General features: G+C 43.0%; 1 protein-coding gene across 1 annotated transcript; it reads right to left on the bottom strand.

Annotated features, from left to right (window-relative positions):
• Positions 1 to 10327: 10327 nt before the first annotated feature.
• On the bottom strand, positions 10328 to 25684 carry LOC115201853 (zinc finger protein 184-like). Its single transcript, XM_029765723.1, has 6 exons — positions 25651 to 25684; positions 22746 to 22922; positions 16004 to 16165; positions 15512 to 15623; positions 13593 to 13720; positions 10328 to 12093 (listed from the first exon to the last, which is right to left on the bottom strand). The coding sequence occupies exons 1-6, from the start codon at positions 25657 to 25659 to the stop codon at positions 11038 to 11040; spliced, it is 1644 nt and encodes a 547-aa protein (XP_029621583.1). The 5' UTR covers positions 25660 to 25684; the 3' UTR covers positions 10328 to 11037.
• Between the last annotated feature and the right edge of the window lie 1633 nt (positions 25685 to 27317).

Raw genomic sequence — 27317 nt, 5'->3', positions numbered from 1 at the left:
AGAAGAGAAACGACGTTATTGGTTGCCGTCATAGCTCAAAGGGTGTGGTTAAATGAAAACGGTATGCTCGCTAGTCATGTGCGGGTCAGTTTTTTGTTCACCCGCAATTGCTAATAACTTATCTGCAAACGCCCGACTATACGTGATAAAGTGAACATCTGAGTCCTGCACCCGACCCTTACCCGCAAATATAGAAAATCCGCAGTAGGCTACTGTCAAATATGGCGGAACGATTTTTTGACAGAGGCCGCATGATTATTTTGTTGCTGCCTAATTTAGATATGTTTATGCTTATCATTTCCGACATTTTGGTAGGCTATTTGTTAGTCAATATATAATTGTATACATGTAGCTTGTCTCCTGTTATTATATTACAATAATTTCGCTACACCCACAATAACATCTGCAAAAAATGTGTATGTGACCTATAACATTTGATTTTGATATGTTGCCCAAGAAGACGAAATAAACCCTTGCTCAACAGAATGTCATAAATGATTGAATGAATGTTTCAATGGGTGAATTTTTCACTGGCAATTCTGCTTTATTCGTTTAGGGACCAGGGAGAAAATTCAAAATCCAAAATATGTTCTGTGCAAAATTTCCATTTGACCTGTTGTAAGGAAATAGAAACCTTTGAAATCGACACAACATGTTTCTGATAAGATTTCAGTTGGGCTTGGAAGCATATTTGATTTGATTTATTAGGATCCCCATTAGCCGATGCCAATGGCAACGGCTAGTCTCACTGGTGTCCGACACATAAGGAAGAAGACATTACAGACAAAATACTTACCAATTTACATATGTTTTTATGAACATGTAGTGTGTGTGTGTGTGTGTGTGCGCATCTATCAGTTACACATACATGTCAGTACATACAAACAAGTAGGACACTCCCCCCCATTGAGAGAGACAGCTGCATGTGAGCTCACACATTTCTTTTACGTGTTTTTTACAAAAAGATAGATTTGGAGTTAGATAAACTTGGTTTTTTTGGATGCTACCCTCCACAGCATGACCTTTGCTCCAGATCAAAACTCCAAACCTACAACCTAATTTTGATCAAAATTAACTGGAGAGATTACTGCTTCCAAGGTTTTCTTTTTACAAGCTATACGGAGGGTGCTGTTTGTTTGCAAGAGCAAAGACCTGAGGACACCATCCAACGTGGAAGTTAGTGAATAGTGTTTGGTCTGATGCTATTTTGAAAGCCAAGAAGAAAAAAAGAAAAAGAAAGTACATTACAATGATATATTTTATTTTATGGGGACTGAATGCTGAGTTAAGGCTCCCAGGCTTGCAAGGACAGACCAGATACAAATTCAATTAGCACTAAGGTGTGAAATAAAAGGTGTCGTGGCCTTTGGGCCCAACAAGTGGCAGAAGTTTTTGAAGCGTCCTCTGAAGCCCCCTCCTGCTGTTCAAATCAAATTGTATTAGTCACATGCGCCGAATACAACAGGTGAACACCTTACAGTGAAATGCTTACTTACGAGCCCCAACCAACAATGCAGTTTAAAAAAAATATGGATAAGAATAAGAGATAAAAGTAACAAGTAATTAAAGAGTAGCAGTAAAATAGCAATAGCGAAACTATATACAGGGTGGTACCAATACAGAGTCAATGTGCAGGGGCACCGGTTAGTTGAGGTAGTATGTACATGTAGGTAGAGTTATTAAAGTGACTATGCATAGATACTAGCAACAGAGAGTAGCTGAGAATCAGCGTGGCGGATGTGTTGTTACCTACCCTTACCACCTTTGGGTGGCCCATCAGGAAGTCCAGGATCCAGTTGCAGAGGGAGGCGTTTAGTCCCAGGGTCCTTAGCTTATTGATGAGCTTTGAGGGTACTATGTAAGTCGCTCTGGATAAGAGCGTCTGCTAAATGACGTAAATGTAAAATGTAAATGTACTATGGTGTTGAACGCTGAGCTGTAGTCAATGAATAGCATTCTCACATAGGTGTTCATTTTGTCCAGGTGGGAAAGGGCAGTGTGGAGTGCAATACAGAGTACACCATCTGTGGATCTGTTGGGGCGGTATGCAAATTGGAGTGGGTCTAGGGTTTCTGGGATGATGATATTGATGTGAGCAATGACTAGCCTTTCAAAGCGCTTCATGGCTACAGACGTGAGTGCCACAGGTCGGTAGTCATTTAGGCAGGTTACCTAGTGTTCTTGGGCACAGGCATTTTGGTGGTCTGCTTAAAACATGTTGGTATTACAGACTCGGACAGGGAGAGGTTGAAAATGTCAGTGAAGACACTTGCCAGTTGGTCGGCGCATGCTCGCAGTACACATCCTGGTAATCCATCTGGCCCTGCGGCCTTGTGAATGTTAACCTGTTTAAAGGTCTTACTCACATCGGCTGCGGAGAGTGTGATCACACAGTCTTCCGGCACAGCTGGTGCTCTCATGCATGTTTCCGTGTTATTTGCCTCGAAGCGAGCATAGAAGTAGTTTGGCTCGTCTGGTAGGCTCTTGTCGCTGGGCAGCTCTCGGCTGTGCTTCCCTTTGTAGTCTGTAATGGTTTGCAAGCCCTGCCACATCCGATGAGCGTCAGAGCCGGTGTAGTTCGATTCGATCTTAGTCCTATATTGACGCTTTGCCTGTGTGATGGTTCGTCGGAGGGCATAGCGGGATTTTTTTATAAGCTTCTGGGTTAGAGTCCCGCACCTTGAAAGTAGCAGCTCTAGCCTTTAGCTCAGTGTGGACGATGCCTGTAATCCATGGCTTCTGGTTGGGGTATGTATGTACGGTCACTGTTGGGAAGACATCACCGATGCACTTATTGATGAAGTCAATGACTGATGTTGTGTATTCCTCAATGCCATTGGAGGAATCCCGGAACATATTCCAGTCTGTGCTAGCAAAACAGTCCTGTAGCTTAGCATCTGCTTCATCTGACCACTTTTTTATTGATCTAGTCACTGGTGCTTACTGCTTTAATTTGAGCTTGTAAGCAGGAATAAGGAGGATAGAATTATGGTCAGATTTGACAAATGGAGGGCGAGGGAGAGCTTTGTATGCGTCTCTGTGTGTGGAGTATAGGTGGTCCAGCATTTGTTCCCTCTGGTTGCACATTTAACATGCTGAAGATCATTCACTGGCATTTTCTACAAGAAATCTGCCTCCAGAAATAAAAGCTTCTCCCAAGTGGGTGTGACACCTACTCCCGTTGCCTGCTGCAGTGCTGCTTGGATTCCACCTGGAAATCTGTTCACCGTCTGCCCTGGCCTGGCCTGTCTCCCCCTGTCTAGTACAGGTATCCCTACCACACTCACCCCTCTCTCCCGAGCTTTCGCTCGCCTCCAGCACTCACACACTGTTGGGGCGAGTGACTCTGAACTTACAATGGCTAGCCCAAAGTTGTTATATATTAAATTTTTTCTTGTGTATTTAGCTATTTGCCTCATGACTCCTGCATACTTTGTTGATTACAAACTTTGTTTACCCATCCGTGGGACAGACTATGTTTGTTCCCGCACTCGGGACTCTGATTCTCTATTGGTTACACACACTTTTGGACTCCCATCCTATTCTAACCACCTCTCGCCGGCTTTGTATTCATGTTACCTGATGAAATTGCTGTACAATATGATCTTGTTGCCATCTGATGCATTCAGATGTCATAAATCATCACTGCAGAGCTCTCCCTGTCCTATGCCGTGCCTTGATTGTATTACTGCTGATGATATCTGGAAATGTGCATGTACACCCTGGCCCATCTACTGTTGCTAGCCCCAATTCTGACTTGTGCTCTGATATCTGCTTCACTGATTTCTCCTCTCGTAAAAGCCTGGGTTTTCTGCACGTTAACACTAGAAGCTTATTACCTAAAATGGATCAATTGAAAGTGTGGGTTCACAGCTCCAATCCAGATGTGTTGGTCATTACAGAGACGTGGTTAAGGAAGAGTGTTTTGAATACTGATGTTAACCTTTTCTGGTTATAACCTTTTTCGGCAAGACAGATCTTCCAAAGGTGGTGGCAATCTTTACCAAGGATCACCTTCAGTGCTCGGTTGTCTCCACCAAGTCTGTCCCCAAACAATTTGACTTGCTGGTTTTAAGCATTAAACGTTCAAATAGCTATTTGTTGACTGTTGCTGGGTGCTATCGTCCTCCATCAGTACCGGCCTGTACCCTACCTGCCCTAAGCTCTCTCCTGGCCCCTTACACTAAGTCTGAATTTGTCCTGCTTGGTGACCTAAACTGGGACATGCTTAAACCACCTGACCAAGTCCTAAAGCAATGGGACTCCCTAAATCTTTCTCAGATTATTACCAATCCCACAAGATATAACTCCAAACACCCAGAAAAAGCTACTCTCCTCAATGTTATCCTCCCAAATAATCCTGATTGGTATCAGTCTGGTGTTTTCTGTAATGGTCACTGTTTTACAGCCTGTGTGGCTGCTCAGTGAAATGACCTGTCCTGATTTGTCATAGACGCTTGCTAAAAAATTGTAATGAGCAAGCCTTCCTTCATGAACTGGCCGCGAAGACGCTTGGACCTTATTTTTTAAAACATTTTCAGTGGTATTGTTAACAAACAAGCTCCCATAAAGAAAATGAGAATTAAAAACAGGTTCAGCCCCTGGTTCGACCGTGATCTTGCAGAGTTACTCCACCTCAAGAATTGTATTTGGCAAAAGGCTCGGCACACGCATACTCAGGCTGAATTGGCTTTCGTTCAGGCAAATGAGAAATAAGTGCACTCAGACTCTTATGGATCGAACCCTGTTTTTCAATTTTTGCCTAAAATGACATACCCAAATCTGTAGCTCAGGCCCTGAAGCAAGTATATGCATATTCTTGGTACTATTTGAAAGGAAACACTTTGAAGTTTGTGGAAATGTGAAAGGAATGTAGAAGAATATAACACATTTTTTGTACCATCTTTGAAATGCAAGAGAAAAGCCATAATGTATTATTCCAGCCCATGTGCAATTTAGAATTTGGCCACTAGATGGCAGCAGTGTATGTGCAAAGTTTCAGACTGATCCAATGAACCATTGCATTTCTGTTCAAAATGTTCTATCAAGACTGCCCAAATGTGCCTAATTTGTTTATTAATAACTTTTCATGTTCAAAACTGTGCACTCTCCTCAAACAATAGCATGGTATTATTTCACTGTAATAGCTACTGTAAATTGGACCGTGCAGTTAGATTAACAAGAATTTAAGCTTTCTGCCAATATCAGATGTCTATGTCCTGGGAAATGTTCTTGTAACTCAGTAAAATCTTAGAAATTGTTCAGTATAATAACTTGGGTCCAGCCCGAAGCCCCGATATCAAACTTGCAACACTGTATAAAATGTTTGGGGCCCTCAGTCTCTTGCACCAGTGAGCTCGAGACAGACACCGCTGTAGGCTATTTGAGCAAGGGATAAGAAGTAATCAGGTAGGCCTATTTTATGACGTTTCCACTGGATCAGAGAATGACATAACCGTTCACGCTGAGTGGTTAATTATTTATTTTAATTTTATTTAACTAGGCAAGTCAGTTAAGAACAAATTATGATTTACAATGAGGGCCTACCCCGGCCAAACCCTAACCCGGACGACGCTGGGCCAATTGTGCTCTGCTCTATGGGACTCCCAATGACGGCCGGTTATGATACAGCCTGAAATCAAACCAGGGTCTGTAGTAACGCCTCTAGCACTGAGATGCAGTGCCTTAGACCGCTGCGCCACTCGGAAGCCCAAAAAGGGAGAGTTATCGAAAGGGAGAGAGCTGAAAATATTTTCAAATACATTGAAGAACTATTGCCCCACAATATTCCATATTTCAAGAAACGTCTCAGGAGGAAAACCATCAAGCCCTGGTGATATGCCTCTTCTTATAGATGTTAATGTGCTCCTGAGTTCTTCATGACTAAGTGGGGAATCATGGAATTCAGATTGCCCTCTATTGAGTTTGGGGCCTTCGAATGTTGATAAGGGTCAACCTCTGATGTATAAAATTGCCTAAACATACCATTAATTTCTGTTGGGTCATGTGATATCTTACCAGATGGTGTTTGAATTGTATTGATACAAGAAAAGGCTTAATTTAGCTTAAGCCTTGCAGCCAAAAGTCTACTAGCAATCTCCCCCTGAGAATAGTATGTTACTCTTGTGCGATGCATTTATAAATTAGATCGTAGTAAGCTGTTATACTCATGTTTTAACGCTGTTCAAATCTTCCCTTTTTGCTCTGTAAATGTTTGTTTCTGCTCATTTTCAACTAGAGTAATGCTTTCCCAAGTCTACTATTTTTTTTATTGCGAGTTTAATTAAGATGTGAGGCAAACGAGAGAGTTTCCTCTCAAAAAATGTTTTGTCACCTCCGAAAGTGACTGAGGGATTTTTCTGTATCAAATCCATCATGGTAAATACACTGCTCAAAAAAATAAAGGGAACACTAAAATAACACATCCTAGATCTGAATGAATGAAATAATCTTATTAAATACTTTTTTCTTTACATAGTTGAATGTGCTGACAACAAAATCACACAAAAATAATCAATGGAAATCCAATTTATCAACCCATGGAGGTCTGGATTTGGAGTCACACTCAAAATTAAAGTGGAAAACTACACTACAGGCTGATCCAACTTTGATGTAATGTCCTTAAAACAAGTCAAAATGAGGTTCAGTAGTGTGTGTGGCCTCCACGTGCCTGTATGACCTCCCTACAATGCCTGGGCATGCTCCTGATGAGGTGGCGGATGGTCTCCTGAGGGATCTCCTCCCAGACCTGGACTAAAGCATCCGCCAACTCCTGGACAGTCTGTGGTGCAACGTGGCGTTGGTGGATGGAGCGAGACATGATGTCCCAGATGTGCTCTATTGGATTCAGGTCTGGGGAACGGGCGGGCCAGTCCATAGCATTAATGCCTTCCTCTTGCAGGAACTGCTGACACACTCCAGCCACATGAGGTCTAGCATTGTCTTGCATTAGGAGGAACCCAGGGCCAACCGCACCAGCATATGGTCTCACAAGGGGTCTGAGGATCTCATCTCGGTACCTAATGGCAGTCAGGCTACCTCTGGCGAGCACATGGAGGGCTGTACGGCCCCCCAAAGAAATGCCACCCCACATCATGACTGACCCACCGCCAAACCGGTCATGCTGGAGGATGTTGCAGGCAGCAGAACGTTCTCCACGGCGTCTCCAGACTCTGTCACGTCTGTCACATGTGCTCAGTGTGAACCTGCTTTCATCTGTGAAGAGCACAGGGCGCCAGTGGCGAATTTGCCAATCTTGGTGTTCTCTGGCAAATGCCAAAAGTCCTGCACGGTGTTGAGCTGTAAGCACAACCCCCCCCCTGTGGACGTCGGGCCCTCATACCACCCTCATGGAGTCTGTTTCTGACCGTTTGAGCAGACACATGCACATTTGTGGCCTGCTGGAGGTCATTTTGCAGGGCTCTGGCAGTGCTCCTCCTGCTTCTCCTTGCACATAGGCGGAGGTAGCGGTCCTGCTGCTGGGTTGTTGCCCTCCTACGGCCTCCTCCACGTCTCCTGATGTACTGCCCTGTCTCCTGGTAGCGCCTCCATGCTCTGGACACTACGCTGACAGACACAGCAAACCTTGTTGCCACAGCTCGCATTGATGTGCCATCCTGGATGAGCTGCACTACCTGAGCCACTTGTGTCGGTTGTAGACTCCGTCTCATGCTACCACTAGAGTGAAAGCACCGCCAGCATTCAAAAGTGACCAAAACATCAGCCAGGAAGCATAGGAACTGAGAAGTGGTCTGTGGTCACCACCTGCAGAACCACTCCTTTATTGGGGATGTCTTGCTAATTGCCTATAATTTCCACCTGTTGTCTATTCCATTTGCACAACAGCATGTGAAATTTATTGTCAATCAGTGTTGCTTCCTAAGTGGACAGTTTGATTTCACAGAAGTGTGATTGACTTGGAGTTACATTGTGTTGTTTAAGTGTTTCCTTTTTTTGAGCAGTATACTTATGATGATGTGGGTAAATGAGTCAGCTATACAAAGTCAAAAGTCAGACAAACCTGACTAAACTATTTTGACGTGTACAGTAGGTGTTTGTTAGTGTGTGGGTATGTGTAGGTATATTTAAGTATACACTGAGTGTACAAAACATTGCCCTCAGAACAGCCTCAATTCGTCACTGCTTTGATGAGATGACGAGCCTGGGCACAATACAAGGTGTCGAAATGTTCCACAAGGGATGCTGGCCCATGTTGACTCCAATACTTCCCACAGTTGTATCAAGTTGGCTGGATGTCCTTTGGGTGGTGGACCATTATTGATACACATGGGAAACTGTTGAGCGAGAAAAACCCAGCAGCATTGCTGTTTGTGACACAACTATCATGGTTGACAACTCCACGGTGTCCACCTCCCCAGAGTGCAAAGAACCTTGTGGACAACACTGACATTCTCTGCAAACATCAAAGCAGTGACTCTCTCCTACAGGTTCATGCTCTACAACATCCGTAGAGAACAACCCTTACTCACACAGGAAGCAGTGCAGTTCCTAATCCAGGCTCGTCATCTCCCGTCTAGACTACTGAAACTCTCTGTTGGCTGGGCTCCCTGCTTGTGCCATCAAACCCCTGCAATTTATCCAGAACACCACAGTCTGCCTGGTGTTTAACCTTCCCAAGTTCTTCCATGCCACCCTGCTCCTCCGCACACTCCACTGGCTTCCAGTCAAAGCTTGCATCCACTACAAGACCATGGTGTTTGCCTACAGAGCAGCAAGGTGAACTGCCCCTCCCTACCTTCAGGCTATGCTAAAACCCTACACCCCAACCTGAGCACTCTGCTCTGCCACCTCTGGTTTCTTGGCCGTCCCACCCCTAATGGGGATCAGCTCCCCACTCAGCCAAGTCAAAGCTCTTCTCTATCCTGGCAGCTCAATGGTGGAACAAGCATCCCCTTAAAGCTAGGACAGCAGTTCTTGCCCATCTTCCAAAAACACCTAAAACCCTACCTCTTCAAAGAGTACCTTAAATGAATCCCATGGTGCCCCTTCCCACCACCAAAACATTTAAATGTCTCTTCCTACTAGCACAGATTTTGCTGATACAGCGCCTTCAGAAAGCATTCATACCCCTTGAAGTATTCCACATTTTGTTGTGTTACAACCTGAATTCAAAATGGATTAAATAGATTTGTTTTTTCACCCATCTACACACAATACCCCATAATGGCAAAGTGAAAACGTTTTTTTTTAGAAGTGTGCAAATGTATTAATAAAATACAGAAATATTTAATTTACATAAGTATTCACACCCTTGAGTCAATGTGTTAGAATCACCTTTGGTAGTGATTACAGCTGTGAGTCTTTCTGAGTACATCTCTAAGAGCTTTGCACACCTGGATTGTGCAACATTTGACCATTATTATTTAAAAAAATCTTCAAGCTCTGTCAGATTGGTTGTTGATCATTCCTAGATAACTATTTTCAGGTCTTGCCTAATTTTCAAGTAGATTTAAGTCAAAACTGTAACTCGGCCACTCAGGAACATTCACTGTCGTCTTGGTAATCAACTTCAGTGTAGATTTGGCCTCGTACTTTGGGTTACTGTCCTGCTGAAAGGTGAAATAATCTGTGTCTGGTGGAAAGCAGACTGAACTAGGGTTTTTCCTGTGCTTAGCTCCATTCTTTTTCAGTTTTTTTTTATCCTGAAAAACTCCCCAGTCCTTAACGATTCCAAGCATACTCATAACATGATGCAGCAACCATTATGCTTGAAAATATGGAGAGTGGTACTCAGTAATGTGTTTTATTGGATTTGCCCCAAACATAACATGTGAATTGCTTTGCCACATTTGCAAACGGGATGCATGTTTCGGAATAGTTTTATTCTGTACAGGCTTCCTTCTTTCACTTTGTTAATTAGGTTAGTATTGTAGAGTAACTACAGTGGTGTTGATCCGTCCTCAGTTCTCCTATCACAACCATTACACTTTAACTGTTTTAAAGTTAACATTGGCCTCATGGTGAAATCCCTGAGCGGTTTCCTTCTTCTCCGGCAACTGAGTTAGGAAGGATGCCTGTATCTGTGTAGTGACTGGGTGTACTGATAAACCATCCAAAATGTAATTAATAAATTCACCATGCTCAAACGGATATTAAATGTCTGCTTTTTAAAAAATCCATCTACCAATAGGTGCCATTCATTGTGAGGCATTAGAACATCTCCCTGGTGTTTGTGTGTGAATCTGTGTTTGAAATTCACAGCTCAACTGAAGGACATTACATGTAATTGTATGTACAGAGATGAGGTAGTCATTGAAAAATCATGCTAATCACTATTATTGAACACAGAATGAGTCCATAAAACTTGTGATTTGCTAAACACAGTTTTACTCCTGAACTTATTTAGGCTTGCCATAATAAATGGCATGAATACTCATTGACTTAAGACAATTGCGAAAAACACATTTCCACTTTGACAATTAATCAATTTAAAATGTGGCTGTAACAGAACAAAATGTGGAAAAAGTCAAGGGGTGTGAATACTTTCTGAAGGTATGAAGTACTTTGAGGAAAAATGTACTTGCTATGACTGTGTTGTGGTTGTCTTACCCAGCTTTCTGAAGATGCATTTCTTAAGAATGCACACATTTTAAGTCTGCTAAATGACAAAAATGTCAGTGTAATGTCTCAACAGAAAATCTAGATGAACTTGATCAAATATAGGCATTTGTGAACATCATATAGCCTACACAGTACAAAAACAATACGTAATATACTTTTTAGGCTTAAATATCACACGTCTGGATGCAGTATTTTACCCAGAAATAATTCAACACTGAAATCTGCTACTCTAGTTATTTCAAATGTGTCTGTGAATCTTTTCTGCTGACGATGAAAATTCATCTTTGTCTTTAATGCAGGGTTTGATCTAAACGTCAGAAGCTATCGAGTGGAATGGTTCCATTCTATGTTAAAGAGTGGAATGGTTTTTCTGCTCGTGTATCCTGAGGTAGCTCCTTTCTGAGAACATCTTCCTGGCAAACAGCCTTTCTCCGGTGTGGACCTTCAGGTGCATCTTCAGCTGGTTCTGGTGGGAGAACCTGTTCTAACACTGGGGGCAGCTTTAGGGCTCTCCCCTGTGTGGACCCTCTGGTGCCTCTTCAGGTTGGACGAGTGGGAGAAGCGCATATGACACTGGGTACAGCTGAAAGGTTTCTTCCCATTGTGGACACTCCTATGTCTGATAAGGTTACTCCGGAAGGAGAAGCTCTTGTAACATAGTTTACACTTGAAGGGCCTCTCCTTGGTGTGAACTGTCTGGTGCTCCTTCACATAGTTCGCCTCAGCGAAGCACTTCCCACACGTGGGGCAGGCGTACGGCTTGCCGGCGTCTGTCTTAATGCTCTGCCTCCCACGTTGTGACCCAATGACACCAGAGGAGGAAGAAGCAGGATCCAGCACCCTCAGGTGGTTAGTCTTTGAGCTCCCTCCTTGACCTCTAGCCATTGTTTGGGTGTTGTTGGGATGGTGTTCTGTGTTATAGGTTAAGTACATCTTGTGGTGAACGCCCATCCTGACTCGGTCTGTAATGGTGGGGTAACCATGAGGTACCTGAGGAAGGCTTGACCCAGGCCTTCTATGGGCCCAGTCACCAGGCATTAGACGAGACCCTGAAGGATAAGACAGACTTCCTGTTAGACTACCACCAGGGGGGTCTCCCACTACTCTCTGTGAAGGCTGAAGCCCAGGGTGACCTGCTCTGTTCATCATGGATACTGTGGTGTTTGTATCATAGGAACAGGAGGGTCTATCTCTACCAGCCCCAGGCCCTGCTTCATCCCTGCACTGAGACTGTGAAGAGAAGGGCCTGGGCTGCAGACTGGAACTTCTGTCTCTCTGATGACCACCAGGATTGAGGTTGTTCAGTTCACCTGTCCACTGGTTGTGTTCTGTGTGGTGGTGGTGGAGTCTCTGTCCCTCGTGGTTCGGTCCTGGTTCCGACTTGGGATGGAAGAGCGACGGCTCCTGATCCAGGGTCCAGATCCGGGTCCAGGGTTTGACACCAGCCCCTTCAGAGGTCCAGTCTATCCCGCCAGCAACATTGGATATCAGCAGGTCCTCATGGATTGCAGACTGTAAAGACAAATTGAACAGAAAAGCATGAAGGTTTATATAAGAAAGTCTTTGTTGTACACACAAACATGTCATGATATTATAAAACCACACTCAAGCCCATCTCTAACAGTAATTAAAGTACCTAACAATATGTAGCGATTGGAGTTTATTATAAAACATTTCCATTTGTGTTGATTCAAGAATTAAGTATAATGTTTTGGTTCGACTGAGATAAAGTAAACTCAGTCCCTGCAATTATTTTCAAAAAGATTGTCAGTCAGCACAGTCAAGTTTCTATTTAATTTCAACTAAATGGTCATACACTCACATAACGTGAAGTGCAGTACTTTTATTGCACAAAACCATACATGTGACAAGTAGAATAACTTTTCTCACTATGGTAATATACATTTTTCTGTAAATATCTTCGGAAATGGTTCAACATTACATTACACACACAGCTTCACTATTTTATGTCAAGTAAACATAAATTAAGGCACTATCCTTAACTCACTATAAAACATCAGTATCAACCTAAAGGGTCAACTTTTGTCACTCTTCATAAGTGAAGCATTTTTACAGACACCATCACACCAACCATCACCATATCATCTCCTCTGCCTCATCATACTCAATCTTTCCTCAGTTCACCTCATCCAGTTCCTTATACATCCACAACCAACAGAATTAACTACAAACTAACTAGTCCTACATGGAACGATGTGGACTGTGGTGTGAGGGGATGACACAGGCTCGACTGTTGCTGATTACTGCCCAGGTGTGGTGGCCTCCAGGCACTTATTGCTGCCGATACATCACCCAGATGGCGGCTACACATTCATTGGTGGATGTTCCAGCCTACCTACAGAGGAGGAGGAGCTGTGAACTGTAGAGACAGAGGTGCTTGATGAAAACTCCGGGCCTGTCTGACTGATGTGTCTCCCTCCCTGGCTGTACCATCGATGCCACCTCCAATCAAGCTACTCCTTTACTGAACCACATCATCATCTAGCTGTGGAAGACCCTCTCCCACGAACTGCCAGCTCCCTGAATTTGTTTTAGTTTGTTTTTTAAAAGAGACTGACATTCTGTATGAAAAGCACTATATAAAATAAAGAAATACATGTATTATTATTACTACATATCACCATACACTAATCATTTTCTGCTGGGTTATCCTGAGGTAGCTCCTCTCTGTGTTGTTGCAGGGGTCCATGTTCCAGTTGATAGATCCTATGGAAGGCAGGCTGAAGGCAGCACCTGTTAGGGGGTTAACCTGAGGCGCCATCAGTCTCTCTGAATCACAACTATAGGAGCAGGAGGGAGCATCGCTAGCCGAGTCTGTGTCTGTTCTCTCCAGCTGAATACAGACACCTCCCCATCCTCACAGACCTAATCTATGCCTCGCCCTAGTCTCAGCCAGTCTGTTGTCATGGATATGTTGTTTTGTGTTTCTGGTTGTGGTTAACAGTGTTGTTCCCCGGCCCAGAATTGAGGATGCTGTCCCATCCACTGACCTCCACTATGTCGCCTCTGGTCAAGCCCTGCTCGGTGATGTTATCCCCTGGGCCCATAGCTGCACCCGTCTGGGTCTGGGAATCCAAGATAGTCGTCCAGTCTCCTCTGTTAGCCTCCAGCCAACCACCTGCAGGAAGAGGTTAGACTTTAAAAACACGGCAGAAAACTACATATGGAGGGTTTTGTTTGTCCATTACCTGGTCCAGTTCATAGACTATAATGTGTGTTTTTTTATGTAAATACAAGTTGTATTGATTTCAAAAATAGCCAAGCAGTTCATCTATTCCCATTGAAGATATTGTATATTACTATATGTACAGTCGTGGCCAAAAGGATTGAGAATGACACAAAAATATTAATTTCCACAAAGTTTGCTGCTTCAGTGTTTTTAGATATTTTTGTCAGATGTTACTAAGGAATACTGAAGTATAATTACAAGCATTTCATAAGTGTCAAAGGCTTTTATTGACAATTACATGAAGTTGATGCAAAGAGTCAATATTTGCAGTGTTGACCCTTCTTTTTCAAGACCTCTGCAATCCGCCCTGGCATGCTGTCAATTAACTTCTGGGCCACATCCTGACTGATGGCAGCCCATTCTGCATAATCAACGCCTGGAGTTTGTCAGAATTTGTGGGTTTTTGTTTGTCCACCTGCCTCTTGAGGATTGACCACAAGTTCTCAATGGGATTAAGGTCTGGCGAGTTTCCTGGCCATGGACCCAAAATAATGATGCTTTGTTCCCCGAGCCACTTAGTTTTCACTTTTGCCTTATGGCAAGGTGCTCCATCATGCTGGAAAACGCATTGTTCGTCACCAAACTGTTCCTGGATGGTTGGGAGAAGTTGCTCTCGGAGGATGTGTTGGTACCATTCTTTATTCATGGCTGTGTTCTTAGGCAAAATTGTGAGTGAGCCCACTCCCTTGGCTGAGAAGCAACATGAATAGAAGCAACATGAATGGTCTCAGGATGCTTTACTGTTGGCATGACACAGGACTGATGGTAGCGCTCACCTTGTCTTCTCCGGACAAGCTTTTTTCCAGATGCCCCAAACGATCGGAAAGGGGATTCATCAGAGAAAATGACTTTACCCCAGTCCTCAACAGTCCAATCCCTGTACCTTTTGTAGAATATCAGTTTGTCCCTGATGTTTTTCCTGGAGAGAAGTGGCTTCTTTGCTGCCCTTCTTCACACCAGGCCATCCTCCAAAAGTCTTCGCCTCACTGTGCATGCAGATGCACTCACACCTGCCTGCTGCCATTCCTGAGCAAGCTCTGTACTGGTGGTGCCCCGATCCCGCAGCTGAATCAACTTTAGGAGACGGTCCTGGTGCTTGCTGGACTTTCTTGGGCGCCCTGAAGCCTTCTTCACAACAATTGAACCGCTCTCCTTGAAGTTCTTGATGACACGATAAATGGTTGATTCAGGTGCAATCTTACTGGCAGCAATATCCTTGCCTGTGAAGCCCTTTTTGTGCAAAGCAATGATGACGGCACGTGTTTCCTTGCAGGTAACCATGGTTGAGGAAGGAAGAACAATGATTCCAAGCACCACCCTCCTTTTGAAGCTTCCAGTCTGTCATTCAAACTCAATCAGCATGACAGAGTGATCTCCAGCCTTGTCCTCGTCAACACTCACACCTGTGTTAACGAGAGAATCACTGACATGATGTCAGCTGGTCCTTTTGCGGCAGGGCTGAAATGCAGTGGAAATGTTTTTTTGGGACTCAATTCATTTGCATGGCAAAGAGGGACTTTGGAATTAATTGCAATTCATCTGATCACTCTTCATAACATTCTGGAGTATATGCAAATTGCCATCATACAAACTGAGGCAGCAGACTTGGTGAAAATTAATTTTTGTGTCATTCTCAAAACTTTTGGCCACGACTGTAGGCTATATGTATTTCTCCCTTACCTTGCTCCCCCATCTTTAGTCTACTCAGCAGATTAATGCTCTCGGATCCACCTTCTATTGTCTCCTCTTTGACCAGCAGCAGATCAGGCTTCCCATCCTCCATGTCTACTGACTGTAAGAGATAGAGTGAGAAGATGTTGGATCAAGAAATATGATATGAGCAACCTGCTATGGAGCATCTTCTGATTGGGCAATGCATGCAAATTGTATACTATGCAAATATGTTAGTTGATTGGATTACTTCACACTCTTTAATGGTTTGATAATTCAAAGGCATGGTCCCACACTTAAGACAAAATCAATCAAGACCTGGGCCCATATCTACAAAGAATCTTAGAGTAGAAGTGCTAATCGAGGATCTTTCCATATAATCTTATTCATTATGATCTAAAAGAATAAACTGATCCTAGATCAGCACTCCTAATTTGAGAGGCTTTGTGGATACAGGCCCTGACCTAATACCATTCAGACAGTAGTTCACAGTGGGCTCACCTCAGTGAGACTGTGTGTGTTCCTGTGCTGCTCAGCTTGTTCCTCTGTGGGTTTAGAAGGAGATGTAATTTGGTTGTCCTCCATGACCATGGTCCACTCAGGGTTCCCCAGACCCTCCTCACACCCCTCCTCCTTCCCCAGTAGCACCTTCAAACCCTCCTCCTGGAAGAGAGAGGTGGTACAAATTACACAGACATTGGTGTATGGGTTTGTTCACCCGCACCAGCAAGCAATTGCTAATAACCCACCCCATCCTCCTGACCATATGTAATAAAGTGAAAATCAGAGGCCCCGCACCCAACCATAACACGTAAATATAGAAAATGCGCTATAGGCTACAGTCAGAGACGGCAACAACAAAAAATTGACAGGGAGTGTTGTTTTTTGCCTGATTCTGGTTATACCTTCCCACATTTTGGTATGCTATTTGTTAGTCAACTTATCTGTAACTATACTGATCAAAAATATAAATGCAAAATGCAACAATTTCAAAGATTTTACTGAGTTACAGTTCATATAAGGAAATCAGTCAATTGAAATAAATTGGGCCCTAATCTATGCATTTCACATGACGGCAGGGGCGCAGCCATGGATGGGCCTTGGAAGGCATAGGCCCACCCACTTGGTAGCCAGTCCCAGCCAATCAGAATGAGCCCCCCCCCCACATAGGAACACCTACGTGAGCATGCTATGCATTGACTACAGCTCAGCGTTCAACACCATAATACCCTCAAAGCTCATCACTAAGCTAAGGATCCTGGGACTAAACACCTCCCTCTGCAACTGGATCCTGGACTTCCTGACGGGCCGCCCCCCAGATGGTGAGGGTAGGTAGCAACACATTTGCCATGCTGATCCTCAACACTGGAGCCCCTCAGGGGCGCGTGCTCAGTCCCCTCCTGTACTCCCTGTTCAACCGTGACTGCATGGCCAGGTACGACTCCAACACCATCATTAAGTTTGCAGACGACACAACAGTGGTAGGCCTGATCACCTTACAACGACGAGACAGCCTATAGGGAGGAGGTCAGAGACCTGGCCGGGTGGTGCCAGAATAACAACCTATCCCTCAATGTAACCAAGACTGAGATGATTGTGGACGACAGGAAAAGGATGACAGAACACGCCCCCATTCTCATCGACGGGGCTGTAGTGGAGCAGGTTGAGAGCTTTACGTTCCTTGGTGTCCACATCACCAACAAACTAGAATGGTCCAAACACACCAAGACAGTCGTAAAGAGGGCACGACAAAGCCTATTCCCCCTAAAGGAAACTAAAAAGATTTGGCATGGGTCCTCAGATCCTCAAAAGGTTTTACAGCTGCAACATCGAGAGCATCCTGACTGGTTGCATCACTGCCTGGTACGGCAACTGTTCGGCCTCCGACCGCAAGGCACTACAGAGGGTAGTGCGTATGGCCCAGTACATCAACTGAGGCTAAGCTGCCTGCCATCCAGGACCTCTACACCATGCGGTGTCAGAGGAAGGCCGTAAAAATTGTCAAAGACCCCGCCTACCCCAGTCATAGACTGTTCTCTCTACTACCGCATGGCAAGCGGTATCCGGAGCGCCAAGTCTAGGACCAAAAGGCTTCTCAACAGCTTTTACTCCCAAGCCATAAGACTCCTGAATAGGTCAAATGGCTACCTAGACTATTTGTATTGTGTCCCGCCACCCCCCAACCCCCTCTTTTATGCTGCTGCTACTCTCTATTTATCATATATGCATAGTCACTTTAACCATACCTACATGTACATACTACCTCAATTAGCCCGAGTAACCGGTGCCTGTATATAGCCTCGCTACTGTTATAGCCTCGCTACTGTATATAGCCTCGTTACTGTTATTATTCACTGTCTTTTTACTGTTGTTTTTTATTTCCTTATCTATTGTTCACCTAATACCTATTTTTTACTTAAAAATTGCACTGTTGGTTTAGGCCTGTAAGTAAGCATTTCCCTGTAAGGTCTACACCTGTTGTATTCGGTGCACGTGACAAATAAACTTTGATTTGAAGTACAGTCGCAAAAAACATCAAGCGCTATGATGAAACTGGCTCTCATGAGGACCGTCACAGGAAAGGAAGACCCAGAGTTACCTCTGCTGCAGAGAATAATAACTCTAATGAATTTAACTGCACCTCAGATTACAGCCCAAATAAATGCTTCACAGAGTTCAAGTAACAGACACATCACAACATCAACTGTTCAGAGGAGACTGCGTGAATCAGGCCTTCATGGTCGAATTGCTGTAAAGAAACCACTATTAAAGGACACCAATAAGAAAAATAGACTTGCTTGGGCCAAGAAACATGAGCAATGAACATTAGACCGGTGGAAATCTGTCCTTTGGTATGATGAGTCCACATTTTTGGATTTTTGGTTCCAACCGCTGTGTCTTTGTGAGACGCAGAGTAGGTTAAACGGATGATCTCTGCACGTGTGGTTCCCACCGTGAAGCATGGAGGAGGAGGTGTGATAGTGCTTTGCTGGTGACACGGTCAGTGATTAATTTAGAATTCAAGGCACACTTAATCAGCATGGCTACCATAGCATTCTGCAGCGATACACCATCCCATCTGGTTTGCGCTTTGTGGGACTATAATTTGTTTTTCAACAAGACAATGACCCAAAACACCTCCAGGCTGTGTAAGGGCTCTTTGACCAAGAAGGAGAGTGATGGAGTGCTGCATCAGATGACCTGGCCTCCACAATCACCCAACCTCAACCCAATTGAGATGGTTTGGGATGAGTTGGACTGCAGAGTGAAGGAAAAGCAGCCAACAAGAGCTCAGCATATGTGGGAACTCCTTCAAGACTGTTGGAAAAGCATTCCTCATGAAGCTGGTTGAGAGAATGCCAAGAGTGTGCAAAGCTGTCAAAGGCAAAGGGTGGCTACTTTGAAGAATCTAAAACATAGAATATATTTTCATTTGTAAAAACACTTTTTGGGTTATTTCATAATGTTGATGTCTTCACTATCATTCTACAATGTAGAAAAGAGTAAAAATAAATAAGAATTATTGAATGAGTAGGTGTGTCCAAACTTTTGACTGGTACTGTAAGTATTCAGACCCTTTGCTATGAGACTCGAAAATGAGCTCAGGTGCACCCTGTTTTCATTGATCATCCTTGAGATGTTTCTATAACTTGATTGGAGTCTACCCGTGGTAAATTCAACTGATTGGACATGATTTGGAAATGCACACAACTGTCTATATAAGGTCCCACAGTTGTTAGTGCATGTCAGAGCAAAAACCAAGCCATGAGGTCGAAGAAATTGTCCGTAGATGCTCAGAAACAGGATGCTCAGAAACATTGTGTCGAGGCACAGATCTGGGGAAGGGTACCAAAACATTTCTGCGGCATTGAAGGTCCCCAAGAACACAGTGCCCATCATTCTTAAATGGAAGAAGTTTGGCCAGATTGCTTAGTTTAGTTCCAAACTAAGCAATCGGGGGAGAAAGGCCTTGGTCAGGGGGGTGATCAAGAACCCGATAGTCACTCTGACTGAGCTCTAGAGTTCCTCTGTGGAGAGAAACTTCCAGAAGGACAACCATCTCTGCAGCACTCCACCAATCAGGCCTTTGTTGTATAGTGGCCAGACAGAAGCCACTCATCAGTAAAATGCACGACAGCTTGCATGGAGTTTGCCAAAAGACACCCAAAGGACTCTGACCATGAGAAACAAGATTCTCTGGTCTGATGAAACCAAGATTGAACTCTTTGGCCTGAATGCCAAGTCTGGAGGAAACCTGGCACCATCCCTACGGTGAAGCATGGTGGTTGCAACATCATGCGGTGGGGATGTTTTTCAGTGGCAGGGACTGGGAGATTAGTCAGTATTGAGGCAAAGATGAACGGAGCAAAGTACTGAGAGATCCTTGATGAAAACCTGCTCCAGACCACTCAGGACCTCAGACTCGGCTGAAGTTGCACCTTCCAACAGGACAACGACCCTAAGCACACAGCCAAGACAACACAACGCAGGAGTGGCTTCGGGACAAGTCTCTGAATGTCCTTGATTGGCCCAGTCAGAGCCCGGACTTGAACCCGATCGAACATCTCTGGAGAGACCTGAAAATAGCTGTGCAGCGATGCTCCCCATCCAACCTGACAGAGCTTGAGAGGATCTGCAGAGAAGAATGGGAGAAACTCCCCAAAGACAGGTGTGCCAAGCTTGTAGCGTCATACCCAAGAAGACTTGATGCTGAAATCGCTGCCAAAGGTGCTTCAACAAAGTACTGAGTAAAGGGTCTGAATACTTATATAAATGTGATATTTTTATTTGTAATAAATTTGCAAACATTTCTAAAAACCTGTTTTTCCTTTGTCATTATATGGTATTGTGTGTAAATTGGGGGGAACTATTTAATCAATTTTAGAATAAGGCTGCAACGTAACAAAATGTGGAAAAAGTCAAGGGGTCTGAATATTTTCCAAAGGCACTGTTAATATTGAGGCTATGTGAGAGGTTAAGGAACTACAGTCATTGTCCAGATTTCAGTTTCCATTTAACCCATCTGAACAGTAGGCTATAGTTCCCTTGACCTGCCATAGGCCTATTTGAAGTCCCAGTCTTGTAACTGTCAAATTTGTATAGCGTCTCACAATCATCACGCATAACATAGCCGGCACTGCTATCATCCACTTTTACCACTTCACCAAATCCTTCCCAAACATTACTTTTCATGCCCTCCCTTCTCTTAATTTTCAACAATTCATTTCGCAGCTTTTAGCCTCCGTGGGTCAACGTTAAAAGATGGACTATGCAGAAATCGCTCTGCCATTTCCTGGTTGCTATAGTAGTAGTTCGCCTAATTTTAGTTTGTGACAAAACAAGCAATTATAGTGAAGATATTCATTGTCCCATCTAAACCGCTGAGAAATATATTTTCCATAACCAGAAATGTTGTATTTACAGCTTTTTGAAGCTGGTGTAAAAAAAAACGAACGTAAAAAGACGCAAAAACGCAACTTGAGAATGGGAAGCATAGAAATAGCGCAAATAGAACATATCTACCGCTTCTTAAACTTGATTTAAATGAGAATGACAGCTAGATAACACATTTCTATGTGAATTTGGTTGGGTCGCTCAAAAAGTTGTTGCAGCTTTAACTTTTTCTGCCCGTTTGCGTGTGGCTTATACACTAAAGCCAGATAGGTTTTTCTTTAATTATTTTAGGCTTAATGTACCCTAAAGATATAAATTACACAATAATTAAACATGGATTTTTTAAAGCTAGTGTTTTCTCTTTATTCAAACCGCCCGCCATCAACCACACAACATTTCATGACCCTTAAACCTGCCCTGCAGATATAACCATGGGGGAACTGCTTAGAAGTCTCATTTTGTGTTTATTAAAACATGAACAAGTTTTAAATTACACTATATGAAATCAACACATACAGGTCATGTCTAAACTAAAAATCTGCATGGACTTGATAAACTGCCTTAATATACTAATTAAAAGTGTATTGGAAAACATTAAAGTAGTTAAATGGAAGTAATGAAATAGGCATTTGTGAACATTATATAACCTACACAATACAAACACAATATGTAACAGACTTTTTAGGCTTATATATCACACAATGTCTGGATAAAAAATTAAACTCAGATATATTCAAATCTGTTACTATCGTTAATCCAAATGAATCTGTGGATCTTTTTTGTTGAGAACAATGAAAATTAATCTTTGTCTTTAATGCAGGATTTGATCTAAACTTCAGAAGCAATGGAATCAAATGGTTACTTTCTATGTTATAGAGGGGAATGTTTTTTCTGCTGGTGTATCCTGAGGTAGCTCCCCTCTGAGAATCTCTTCCCGCAGTGCGCACAGGCAAACGGCCTCTCTCCCATATGGACCTATAGGTGCATCTTCAGCTGATGGGAGAACTTCTCACACTGGGGGCAGCTGTAGGATTCTCCCCTGTGTGGACCCTCTGGTGCCTCTTCAGTGTGCCAGCCTCTCCGAAGCGCATGTGACACTGGGTACAGCTGAAGGGTTTCACCCCTGTGTGGACCCTCTGGTGGATCTCCACCTTCTGGAGGCAGCTGAAGCCTTTGTTACAGAACATGCAGAGGAACTGTTTCTTTTTACTATTGCCTGATGTTGCTCTCCTTTCCTGAACCTGGGCTCTAGCCCTTTCGTTTGAGTTCAATACCTGATCGAAAAGGAAGCAGCTATGTGAATTGGAAGGCCCCATTGACGTGAACACTGGGTCGCGATCCCTGAGCGTGTGTAAATTTGGAGTGGGTCGCGACATTTAGATTTGTCTCTAAGCTTTTCCTGTAGTCTAAGAAATCTCAGCCCTGTGAGTATCTGCATTCCATGTGGGAGGAGCGTCACCATCTACTTTCACAGTCACCTCATCTACCACTATAACCTCCCCTTATCTAGGCACCCTTCAGAGTATACACTACTACTGTACCGGTTCCAGTCCCCTCTAGACAGATCATTCTGTGTCTCTAAACCCAAGGATATGTTGCCAGGGCCCATTTCTGTCGAGTAAGAACAAGACGGATCATTGCCAGTCTCAAACGCGTCACCTGAGTCCAGATGGGAATTAACTGTCCTCGAGTCACCATAAAGTAAATACCCTGAGGCAGGAGCAGGAGGACAGCCCAGTCTCCCTGGGTCTGACTTGAGGTCAGATCCTGTGTGTAAGAGCCTTTGTGTTACAGTTAAATTCTCTGTGTTCGTCTCTGTCTTGAAGACGCCGTTCGGCTTTCCACTGACCTCCGCAATGCTGTGTCGGGTCCTGGGCTGGGGTAAGGCGGTGAGGTCCTCCATGGATTCAGGGGGTGCCGCTGCTCCAGCCTGGATGTCTCTGCTGTGTCGTGGATCCTCTCCTTCAGTCCTCTCCTGCTTGACCAGAGACGATCCTCCAGGACCTGCAACTTCTGCATCTTCAGACTGACAAGAAGAGAGGAGTTTATTAAAGGTACATGAGTAGAATTGGATAACAACGTCGTAGCAGTGGGGGGAAATGGTTGAATTCTAATCCAAAATGAATGAAAGTAAAATTATGCTGACACCATCTAAAATATAATTTATACCTCCAGAAATTTGCCACATAGGCTGTCGATAGGCTGTTGGTCGACCGAGATTTCTTTAGTCGAGCAGTCTAAATGTTTAGTTTTAATTTCATGGTGCACAAGACACCTGTCTGATTCGCACCTGTTTCAGTGGACTAAGCCATTGCGGAGGCCACGGGGACGGCGCAGTCCATTACTCTAAGACGTGATACAGAAGTTGTATATGGTTATATTACAGTTGGAGTCGGAAGTTTACATGCACCTTAGCCAAATACATTTAAACTCAGTTTTTCACAATTCCTGACATTTAATCCTTTACATTGATTAACTTGGGTCAAACATCATTAAAATGCAAATCAATTTATAACATTTTTGACATGCGTTTTTCTGGATATTTTTGTTGTTATTCTGTCTCTCACTGTTCAAATAAACCTACCATTAAAATTATAGACTGATCCTTTCTTTGTCAGTGGGCAAACGTACAAAATCAGCAGGGGATCAAATACTTTTTCCCCCTCACTGTATATCTACAGAAAGAAGACAGATTGTGCTTCTGTTGCCTGTTTGAGTGTTTGTTTAATAGCCTACTGATTCCTTTGGCACCAAGCCTCATGCAACAGCAAAATGTTGCATAAAGCAATTTCACAGATTCGGCTGTTTTTAATCTTTGCTATGCTGTAATAAAGGCTTTTTAAATCATTAGTGTTGTTATTTTGTGATGTTTACACTGATCCAAATTGTCAGAAAAAATAATGATATTGTAATCTAACAGCAACTGTTTGGCACACATAATATTTATGCAACACTTGCTCCTAGACCCTCATTATTCTTGATCCCCAGTCGTTTCCACCACTAGGTCAAATGTCTTCCACAGATCTGACTTCCCGTTTACCTCCTGAGCAACCAGTAAACATTCACCCATTTCAAGTTTATTTTTCACGTCCTCCGCATCCATTTTGCTGTCACGTGTTACTGTGTTTGTAGTTTGTTATAACCAATTTAATTACGTCATTATGATAGGCTATAGGTCAGGCCATATTGGTCGCATGCGATGCTTACATGTTTCCCGTAAAGAGAGCAAGCGTTGAGGGAATGTTTTTCCTAAACAAATTAGGGATTTCGGTAAAATAACTTTTCAGTAAGAAACAAAATGCCTGAAATGAGTTCGCAGCATCAGCACGGACAGCGCAATAAACACATGCTGTGCTGTGGTACCTTTTCACTGCAGTAGGGAGGAAAGCGAGACAACGTGAGCCAGCCACACAGGCACTCGCTGTCATTTCCTTAAGCACAGTGTGATCATCGGGCTCTAAAGTAATTTGTGTGTCTTAATTATTTAATCAAACAGTGTGCTTAAAGCATTAGACAAGCTCAGTGCACACGTAGTTAATTTTATTCAAACACATGTCTGTCTATATATGGAAAAATACGTTTCAACATTTCAACCAATTGATTGGTCGAAATAACAGGACGACTCCCGGTTGACAATTTTTTTATTTTAACATATTGGACCATAAATATAGCCTATGCATTGTCCATAGTATCAAATGTGCTATTAGTAATAAGCATTATCACCTGTAGCCCAACTGATGGAGCATAGTGACTATAAACAAATAGGCTGAAGCATGGGGTTGCCTATCTGCATTTACCCTATTGGGCTAATCATTAGCTAGATCCCAAATATTATCTTTTAAATAGTTAGCATCCTATTGCTGAATTGTAAATCCCCCAAAACTTGAATAAACACAGCGAATATAATGTAGGTCTACCTGTTATTGTAACCCCCCGAAACCATTTCATGTCACCATTTCACCCCCAACACTTTCCCTGGTTGCCACTACACTTGCTCAACTAAAAATGTTATCTGTCTCATCACTACTTTTTTAAGTCACTCCCCAAAAATATTTAGAGGAAGAGTTGTGTTTTACCCCAAGTTACCATACAATTGACCCGTGTTACATTTAGCCCCACTCTCCCCGATACACTCACAGGGAATTGGAGTGGTAATGTGCTTAACCATGCCACTGTTAAAAACTATGGGTTTAAAATGGTGCAGTTCGCTAAGGAGTTGAGAAATAAATAAAGTAGGAATGGAAAACTGGGATCCCCTATTTTTAACAAAGGCCATTTAACATTAAAACTGCTGTTTTCCCGGTGATTGCAAGAATTGTTATGCATTGACTGCTTATCAGAATTCATGGTTCCCTCCCTATGGCACTCATAACTTGAATGCGCCTTGAGAGGAATATCTCTCTCGCATAGAACACACAACAACAAGCCAAGTAGGTAAAGAGAAACTATTCTACTATGGGGTTGTCATGCATTACTTGTGTTGCTTGCTGAGGCAAAGTAAATGTGGACTGTTCTAGAATCTTTAAAGTGTGCCTCGGCAGACATATTTTTTCAAGTTTCATATTTTTTTGCCGTAGCGCAACACCATAGATAAATGACTGCCGCAAAAACACTGTGTCAGAGAAGTCCCACAAGCTCCCCTATGGCAGATACATGTAAGCAAGTGAATAGCTGAGGGCAGCCTTTCTGAAATAAGTGGGCCACATTTGATTAACAAAGTAACTGTAATTTTGATGTAATACTATTACACTAACCTCTATCATGATAACATGCTGGGTTGAGGTTCCACTCCCCTCATCAACAGTGATTGGTTGGTCATCTCTCCATGTATTGTGTCCTGCTGGCTTCACAGAGCTCCTGTGGCCTCCAGTGAGATGTCCTTCACCTGAGTGAGTGATTGGGGGAAAAGAGGTGGTTAGGTTAGCTACTGTCAATGCTCAATGGTATATTGTAAACAAGTGATAATGTCTAGAATTGACAAGGATGTAAGGTAACACTTCTCATAACTTCTTGATATAGTATTTATTGATTGATGTATTATGTTCCATGCATCACATTTTTTTTCATTGGGTAAATAATATGAAGTGCAGAAAACAAGAATCTGGTTATAATATGAGTGTCTGCGCAAGACAACCAAGTAATCAGGGGAGTTATTGCATACTATAAAAAAACTGACCAACACCCAATTCTGGTTAAGTCCCATCAACTGGACAGTTGTAAATCCTGCAGCGCCTTGTGTCACCATATAAGTGTCTTATATCGGCTGAAAGCTTCAATTCTTGTTAATATAACTGCACTGTCCAATTTACAGTAGCTATTACTGCAAAAAAATGCCATGCTATTGTTTGAGGAAAGCTCCTAACAACATAACACTTTTTTCACCACGATAGGTTTGATAAATTCACCTCTGAAAGTGAAATGTGTACTTACATTCTGAAATCTTGCTCTGATTTATTATCCAAAGGGTCCCAAAGATAACATGAAGTGTCGTTTTGTTAGATAAAATCCTTTTTCATATCCTAAAAAGGTCCATATAGCATGCACGATGGATTTTGTATTTCCACTTGTTCAATTTGCAAAGAAAGGAATCTGTGAAAATCTAACCCTAAAAGTTGTTTCAACCAGTCAAATCACGTTCGTATGTATTCCTCAGAGATCCTAGAACGTAACAAGACTTCACTATATCATTTGGGGTGTTGTATATCCTATAGGACACCATATTTGGTCAAAGAGCGACGCCTTCATGGTCTTCACTTGAACAACTCTAAGGTTGTCAAATTTGACCAATCAGGGTCAAACAAAGCTAGCTAGATAGCCAATGAGCTGGGCTTTACGAGAGCAAACCTTGTATCTGTCGTAAAATGAAGCTACTAACCTTGTACGATAGCATGCCTTTTCCTTTTGGACAAAAATTATACGAATATTCAGAGTTATGAAGTTATGAAAACTGGTTGTTTAGCAAATGTTGAACTTTTAATATGGCTACTAATACTGGAAAAGCTAAATCAAAGTCCAAGTATACAGATTTGACGATATTCTTGCAGAAAAATGTAATATGAATGCAAATGTCTCCTTCACGATTTGCCCAAATGTACCTGGGTGGCTTCATACTAAATGTCATGTAGTTCGCTCATACTTCAAATTATCCGCACATACACTGCTGCCTTCTTGTGGACACCATCGGAATTACAACCAGAGTAATGGCTGGAACAGGGACCTTTCTGTTGCATTTCAAAGATGGTGGTAGAAAAAAAAAGTTTTTTTTTTTCTTTTACCAGATCTATTGTGTTATATTCTCCTACATTCAATTCACATTTCCACAAACTTCAAAGTGTTTCCTTTCAAATGGTACCAATAATATACATATCCTTGCTTCAGGGCCTGAGTTACAGGCAGTTAGATTTGGGTATGTCATTTAAGC

The sequence above is a fragment of the Salmo trutta genome, chromosome 11 (genome assembly GCF_901001165.1).
Source record: "Salmo trutta chromosome 11, fSalTru1.1, whole genome shotgun sequence".
Taxonomy (NCBI): domain Eukaryota; kingdom Metazoa; phylum Chordata; class Actinopteri; order Salmoniformes; family Salmonidae; genus Salmo; species Salmo trutta.
The sequence above is the reverse complement of the archived record's forward strand: the minus strand, read 5'-3'. Positions and strand labels throughout refer to the sequence as shown.